Genomic DNA, 8,497 nt, shown 5'->3' with positions numbered 1-8,497 from the left:
CAACAATTTTCACAAAAAATTTTAAATGGTAAACTATTACTGATTCTAATATGGGTTCATGACTAACATCACTTTTTTATCTACCAATAATAATTTGACACCTAAGTATTATAGTTAAATTGTTATATAGGTAGTATTGCTTTAATTACATGGATGTCACTGTTCTCCAATTAAATTCAAACACATATTTGTATTGATTTTTTTTTTTTTTTTTTTGGGGTGTGAGAGGGTCCAATTGGACCCTCAACACAAGGGACAAGGAGTAAGTACCATTAATCAAGAAGTCCATTGACCTTAATGTAGAAATTTTATTTGGTTATATCTATGTCAAATTTGAGTGTGTGGGCTAAATCCTTGGACATGGATGCTAATAATTCTAGTACAACAACCTTTATCACTATTTCACACAACTATCACATGTGGCTAACTACAAGTGGTGGGTCAATGTGAGAGTCATAGGCAACCAATCATAGTGTACCACTTAGAATAATTGTGGGAAAGATTATGTGAAAATTCTTAGGTACTTTTGGAGTATGGAAAAATTGTGCTGCATCCTCTCACATTTGTGATAATCCGGTAGATTCTATCTTGAAATTAATGAGTAGATCTCATTATAAATATAAGAACAGAGAGCACTATTCTCCGTACTCTGGAGTACTTAAAAATTACTCAAGATATTGTAAACGTTATAGTCCTAGAATAACTCCATGGATGCTATTAGTTTTTATACCTACTTTGGGTGTCATTGAGGATTGCTTCAGGGTGTTGTGCAGACCTGCTTTCTTGTCCCACGTTTTTTTTCTTTTCTTTTCTTTTTTCTTAACTGCTCGATGTTTATGTTTTTATGCATTGTCCTTCATGAGCTATTGTTAAATTTGATAAAAATCGTGTTATAAGAAGATTGGATTTTCACAATTTAAAAAGTACACTGGCCAATCACCAAAAAAAAAAAAAAAACACCTCTTTAGCTTTACTCCAAATTCATTCCCAATCACAATGGAGAACATCCATCACACCACACCACACCACACCACAGACATATAACTGGCAACCTGCTCAATCTGCAAATTGGAAAACTACAATCGCATATATGCAGGTGCAAGTAACTGAAAAGTTAGAAGGTAGACAATTAGGCAAAAACAAATGCCAGGAAGAAGTTAAGAACAGTATTTCATAAAACAAAACATATTTTTGTTTGAAAGTAAAATTGTCTTGCTATCTAGATACGTTTTTACAAGTATCCATACCAAATGGTCCCAAACAGTTGAAAAGACACACCACACCACACCACACCACAGACATATAACTGGCAACCTGCTCAATCTGCAAATTGGAAAACTACAATCGCATATATGCAGGTGCAAGTAACTGAAAAGTTAGAAGGTAGACAATTAGGCAAAAACAAATGCCAGGAAGAAGTTAAGAACAGTATTTCATAAAACAAAACATATTTTTGTTTGAAAGTAAAATTGTCTTGCTATCTAGATACGTTTTTACAAGTATCCATACCAAATGGTCCCAAACAGTTGAAAAGAAGCTCTACTTAGTATGTAAAGGCAAAACATTCGGAGCCACTTTTTGTGTCTATTCTACATATGAGCAAGATCACAAATTGAATTGTCATGCAAGGAAACACAAGACAACGTAAATTTTGTACCATGATGATTAAAATCCCAGGCAAAATGTATAATAGAACCTTCCTTCGGAGTGCAGGCTTCTCACCAAATACAGCAAAACCTCTTTAAGTACAAAAGGAAACAACACAATTGCGCTGGTTGACTGGATTCAACAGCAAAGTTTCAAAGTTATCAAACATTCTCTGTGGCATCTATTTGTGTCTCTTCTGCACCTCTTGCAGCACCCAACCTCTCAGCAGCCAATCTTTCTTCAAGTGCTCGAGCTCCCCTTTCTCTGCAAGGAATAGGATTGGTCACAGACTATATTCTTTGTTTCTACCTAAAATTTTTTTTTTTTTTTTTTTTTTTAATTTGACATTGTAGCTAATCTTCATAAATCATTCTATCATTCTTTTTTACTACAAATCTTACATAAAAATAAAGTATATTATCATTCTTGTTGAGCTTGTTTCTATGAGAGCATTCTTTTTATTATCAATTTTGTTATTGGCTTCTAATTTGATCCCCATCATTTTCATCCAGTGATAATCCCATTCTAGAACATGAATTTGCTTTCAAATATTATGGAAACCATGTTATTTTAAAACCTTTGAATTGTATCTCAGTAATTTTTGTAAGCATTTCACCACTTAAACTTATTGCTATTACTCAAAAAAAGAATTTCAACACTTAAACTAACAAAAGATGTGAATTCCACCATCTTAAAGAGAAAAATGTGGCCACCAAAAGATGAAAAGCAAAAGGAAAAAATTAATTCTTCTCTAAAATAAAGTGAAACACAGACTCAGGATTAAATTCACCCTTCATTGGGTTTCAAGTGATTGATACATAGAGGAAGACCATCCTTTTATGCTCTTCTTCGCTTTTTTATTTATTTTCTTTCTCCCCTTTTTTTTGTTGGTTTTGTTGGTGGCTCAAGCTATCATGAGGCAACTTAGAGCTTTAAATTTGATAAAGTATTTGTACTATACTCACATGCAAGGTGAAAATTAGCTTAATGGAAGACTGCAAGTTCTATATTATTTTTGTGTGCCAAATTATATTACAATTTGCTAAGACAAGTGCAATGTAAACCAATTTTAATGGCAACATAGAACAAGGATGTTACCTCCTCCTAGATGCCTCAATGGGATCGGAACCAGGTAATGGGGCACCTCCCAGTGTGTGACCCTCCGCGTCATTAGAGGCTTCAGTTCTCCCACAGAGCATTCGATGAAATATAGATGCAATGGGATCAATGACTGGTCTGCATTCCAGCCAACAGAAACATGTGAGAAAGAGAGAGAGAACCATAATATCACTTTTAACAACATTCAAATTAAGAAGTTAATATATAAAAGAAAATGCTAGATTACCTTAAAAATTCAGGGAAGAAGGTAGAGAATGCAAAATCATCACTTGGATCACCCTTAAGCTTTGTTTCCGGTTTCCTCTGCCAGTATCTGAGGTAAATCCAGCTCAAATACGTGCCAAATATTAAAGTTGGAAGATATGTTGCCGATTCAAGTGTGAAGAAGCTTACAACAATGGACAGCAATAGCATAAGAGATGGTAACCACTGCATAGAATTAGAATCAATGCCAAATAGAGGGTGTGAGAGACAACTCATCAGGTAGATAAGGAATTTATGTCAAATGATTCTTAAGAAGTGATATTTTTTGAACATTTTTTTGAAAAAGATCCATACCTTAGCTTTTATCTTTACTACGGGCAGCTCTTGGTCAGGTATGATCTGCTTGATGCCAACCAAGAACCCAGCCAGAATCCCATGGAAGCCAGAGAGAGGCATGTAACTAACACAATAAAGAATTAGGACCAATAAAATCAGGAATTGTTGTTCAGGATGAGACAGAAATTATCAAAATCTAAAATACAAATATATAAGCATAAAAAAAAGGCCAAAAGGTGACCAAGAATGGAAGTACTTAAGAGCTGACACACTGATGTTTGCATACCCATCTGATAAAATCTTAAGTGTAATTTCCCTATTATAGTTGAAATTTAAATATATTGATTGCACCAATTGCCTGCCAATAAGTCAACAGGGAAAGAGAAAATGGTAGTCAAGTTTCAAATTATTAATTTTTATTTTATTTTTTATGGTAATTATACACACACTTAGTCGGTCTTGAATGCACAACTTAACCTTCCAACTTCATCCTACAAGTGGAGGAGGTGGCAGGTAACCTAGAGCTCATTGGTTCAAATTAATTTTTCAATCACTCATCAGCAACCAAAAGGAGTGCTAAACATAGTTGGAAGGTAAGGATTGACAAGTGGGTATAGTTGACAGAAAAGGAAGAGAAAGACAGGTAAATATTTTTAGGTACTCACAGGTAATTCTCCTGCGTTGTAATGTAGTACAAGGCAATAGCAGTAACAAAAACGCATAGGGAAGTCAGAAAGTTAACTACAAAGATGAACTTCAAGAATTCCCGAGAACCCCATACAGGCTCAAGAAGCTTTCCAATGAAAAGGAGACCAATTGTGCTGGCAACCACCTACAAAACAAGTGTGACCATCAGTATCACTTTATAAATAAAACTAACAAACAATAAAAGATATTTCAGGAAATATGACAAGTACACCATGAAGACACTGATTATGGCAAAAGAAGTGCATACCCCATACACTGATTGTTCAATGTAACCGGCTGTTATGAGGTTCCAAGCAAAAGGAATTGTCCTGTGAAAAAATAATATTAAAACAGGAATAATGACTAAGAATCATTTAAGTAAAATCTAGCAAACTAAAGCACTGGGCTTAAATTCACGAATATCCAGAAAGGTGAAATCAAATATAGTTGTAGGCAAAAACAAATCAAGCATTGAAACATTTACAATTCTTATAAGTTCTTGAATTATATTGCCTCATAGGTATTAGATTTTCATTCAGAGACTTCTCCCTCAACTTGTTTCAGATCACTGACAGAGTCAAGTGGGCAAGGAGTTTCCCTGCCTAGTTTTCTTCAACCAAGGCAATGCCAAAAACCATTGCATGTATATAAATGGGTAGGCAGACTTAACTTTTTTAAGAAAAAAAGAAGAAGGAAGAGACACTGATAAGGATCAATAAATGACATGCACAGATATTAGGTATAAGAACAACTATGGACATTACATTCCAGTAAAATTTTGAAGAATACGACACTGAGCTTAGTTGCAAAATCAGCCTTCATATTTGGTTACAGCTGAACCCATGGAAAACGATGCCTGTAAATTCTATCCCTCGTTATAACTATGCCTACACAAGTCAGCTGAACAAACAACAGTGGATTAATCACATTAACCAAAACATCTATGAGGCAGCATTTTGGATCCGTGGATGTACAGAAAGCATATTTTAGATTGAACCCCAAATCAAATCCATTCTACTGGAGAACTTTAACAATGTAGATTCTAGTGTTGCCAATATCAGCAGACAGAGCTCCAGCCCCAAAAAAATCCAGGGATTTCACATAAAAGTTACACCAAATAAATTGAATTTCGCACCCCTCAAATTTGTCAATCATAATCTGGATACCCAAACCACCATACAAGGAAGCATGGACACAAGTACGACACGGCAATACAACAGTTTCTGAAAAATTAGGACACAACAGCGGGGATATGTATATTAATTAATTATTAAATATACATTTTTTTTTTATATTGTAAAGCATTTATTTTTTAAACATACATCAATTTAAGAGAAACAACGGATGCTACTATAACAGAATCCAAAAACCAAAATACACCCAGGACATGTCCTGACACATTTCAAAGAAAAAAAAAAAAGGGCCGGGACACAAATGAGGTGTCTCCGTGTCTGTGCTTCCTAGATGCCATACTAACACTTTCTCAACATAAAAAAACTGAGATTCACATGCCCAACCAAGCATAACCAAAACCTATGAGTTCCCGGTAGAGCAACAGTCTGAAATTCCTCATCTAAATCATAATAAACTAGAGCATTTTCGGCAGAAACCACATTCCAATCTGAAACTATACAAGACACACACAGAATTTCACGACACCAATCACTAATTCCACAGGTTTAAGTAACCACTCTTTCACCTAGCCCAATCAAATTTAGAAACTACAAAAAACTACAACCACAACTCATATTGCCTCCCATATCAAAGCAAACTAGCAAACGCAAAACCTCAAATGCTGCAAGCAACAACTATATGCAACAAAATAATCATATCACATCATATACTACATAACAAAAGTCCAATGCACGCCTTTCACATTATATAATGTGCTTTCGCAATGTGACTCACTAATTGCTTATCCAAGACTCTATTACCAAAGTAATAACAAAAATAAGTCCAATTAGAATTATATTATCAAAATTGAAACCTATTGTCATAGTTTTCGAAATCAAACCATACCTGGCGGGTATGAGAGCAAGATAAGCAATAGCGGAGGGAAGAAGGTGGACCAGAATGTGGCCACCAATGAGTACCACCGCAATCCCCTTGCATAGTCGACTGAACCCTGAATAAAAGCTCGCCCCCTAACAACCATACCATAGCAACTATAATTAAAATCAAATCAAATCATTTCATTTTTCACAAATTTCTATTTTACAAATCTTAAAAAAGAAAATTAGAGATCTGAAAGGAGAGGAAATAATATATACTCCGGAAAGTGCTGGAGTGCTCATGGCGGTGGAGATTTGGAATGGTGACCGTTGATCTGGGAAATCAACGCCCGGTGATCTTTCCTCTGAGAGTGTGTGTGCGCGTGTGTGTGTGTGTTTTGACTTGGGAGATCTGGTTTTGTGTTATAGATCGGAGGAGCTGTGAGAGAGGTCACGTTTTTATTAATCTCGGGTTATTGCTTATTTGTTTAGGCCGAGGCGAGAGGACTAGGATAAAGACTCAACTTTAAGTTTTTTTGTTTTGTTTTTTTGGATTTTTAAGGTTGGGCCAGGAGATTTGCATTCGGGTGAGAGTTGAGAGAGAGAGAGAGAGACTGATAATTACTCATAAAAAATAAAAATAAAAAGTTTTTAAAAAATAATAAACTAATTAATTAGTTGAGTATGACAGAAATGGCCCACCATAAACGTTTCTTTTCACGCTGTTGATGATACAGATGTTTACCTTTTTTTTTTTTTTTTTTTTTTTCATAGCCTGAAATTGATTGGATAAGGTTAGTTGGGAATGGAACTTAACACAGTTGAACGGAGTTATCAAAAAGCTGGTGTTAATATGTTAATAATTGTTTAAGATTCATTTTATCATTTGATGGTCCGGTAAACGACTGCCAGGCTTTTATTAATAAACCATTTTACTATTTTAGAAAAATTTTAATACTATTTTTATAAAATGAGTCATAGAAACAGATGTCATTAAGTCAATTGTTAATAAACCATAAAAAAATTCTGACACTACTTTCATAGAAAATATAAAAAGTTGTTAACAATATTTATTATTTTATCATTCTCCAATAAAATATTTCTAAAACTAGCTTATAAACCAATTATCATTCTCCCTTCAAAATATAAAAAATTTGTAAAAAATTAATTTTTTTTTTGTAAAAGTTTCTAAAAATATTTCATAAACCAATATTCTTAAAAAATTTGTTACCTTTTTCCCTTTGTAAATAAATGCCACTGTTATAAATTTTTCCAATAATGATTTATCATTAATGACAATGTCATCAATGGTTTATTCCTTTTTCGCCATAAATATTATCAATGCTTTCATTTTCAATCTTCGTAAAATCAAACAAATAAATACTAAATAAAAGTGAGACTTATTCGATTGTTTACCATCCATAGATTAATTAATGAGACTGGACAAATTCTATCTTGTTACTACTATTTACGAGTGTCAATAAAGGGGAGAAAAAACCACCAACAACAACAAAATTGTGAGGGTATACAACCCCAAACAAAATAAGCAGGAATGTCCAACTGCCAACTGCTTATAAATGAACAAAAAATACTGAATACTGATTTCCTTTCTCTTTTACACAAGATCAATTTGTATATAATTTTCGTCTCACAAATCAGAAAACCAAATGTAAGAATTTGTAGTAAAAATTGATTATACCTAGAGTTGTTCTGCAACATTCACTACCAAAATTATTTGTTTACATTACCAATGGTACAAACATTTATAAGCTCCCAAGCTCTCTCTCTGCCTAGCTTTATCTATTTAGAGCATGTAGAAAGCTTTAGCTATTGATGCAACTATCCACGAGTCTCACCATGTATATACCTTTTAACAGCATGCAATTCCAATCACCAATATCAACATTGATGTAACCCAAATTTTTTTTGTGGATACAGGGAACATATTTTGGATCTGAGAGCAAGTAGCAACACAGATATCAGTGTGGCACTCAAACCATAAATCTGACAGTAAGCCATATACACTATCTACTTGTCGGCCTTCTTTCCCAAGAGTAGCTCTGATCATCTTACTTTTATAAAATTACTGGAAGAGTTAAAGATGTACTCCTGGTGATGATGTCTGCATTCAATCTTTCTTCAAAAGAGGCTTTTCGAAAGGGTTTTGATGAAATATCAAGCACTGACAGCAAATCGCTTGGGAGCAAATGGTACTGGTCCAATGTAAGTTTCAGACAAAGAGACTAAAATCCGATGACAAGCCAAAGCAGAAGCTGTGACAAACATTACAAAAGAAGCCCAGCAGAACCTCACAATCAATACCGGATCTCTGCTCATGGAGTTTAGTACTGCCAGAAAAATTACTTTGAGCCGCCGATCTCTCAAGATGGACTGATAATCACATATGGGTGTGGATAATCTGGAAGATGGATGTAGCTCTCTGTTGTCAGGTCCAGTCGCTAATTTCACCTGGGAACTGTATTGGGTTATTCTAACATCTTGTCCAGTGCTTC

General features: G+C 34.4%; 1 protein-coding gene across 1 annotated transcript; it reads right to left on the bottom strand.

The window, feature by feature from the left end:
• Positions 1 to 1,406: 1,406 nt before the first annotated feature.
• Positions 1,407 to 6,583, bottom strand: LOC111985147 (rhomboid-like protein 19). The gene is made up of 8 exons (XM_024016797.2): positions 6,264 to 6,583; positions 6,013 to 6,137; positions 4,262 to 4,322; positions 3,972 to 4,138; positions 3,325 to 3,430; positions 2,993 to 3,195; positions 2,746 to 2,883; positions 1,407 to 1,911 (listed from the first exon to the last, which is right to left on the bottom strand). Exons 1-8 carry the CDS (start codon positions 6,285 to 6,287, stop codon positions 1,809 to 1,811), a joined length of 927 nt encoding a protein of 308 aa, XP_023872565.1. The 5' UTR covers positions 6,288 to 6,583; the 3' UTR covers positions 1,407 to 1,808.
• Positions 6,584 to 8,497: the final 1,914 nt, after the last annotated feature.

The sequence above is a fragment of the Quercus suber genome, unplaced genomic scaffold (genome assembly GCF_002906115.3).
Source record: "Quercus suber isolate HL8 unplaced genomic scaffold, Cork oak 2.0 scaffold_302, whole genome shotgun sequence".
NCBI lineage: Eukaryota > Viridiplantae > Streptophyta > Magnoliopsida > Fagales > Fagaceae > Quercus > Quercus suber.
The sequence above is the reverse complement of the archived record's forward strand: the minus strand, read 5'-3'. Positions and strand labels throughout refer to the sequence as shown.

Bases quoted from the DNA above. Each gene is read 5' to 3' on its own strand.
- LOC111985147 (XM_024016797.2), bottom strand. From the start codon at position 6,287: ATGAGCACTCCAGCACTTTCCGGA. The intron at 3,431-3,971 runs GTGAGTACCTAA...TTATTGTGTTAG, and splicing joins ACAACGCAGGAGAATTACCT to TTACATGCCTCTCTCTGGCT. The intron at 2,884-2,992 runs GTAATCTAGCAT...GCTGGAATGCAG, and splicing joins TTCTTCCCTGAATTTTTAAG to ACCAGTCATTGATCCCATTG.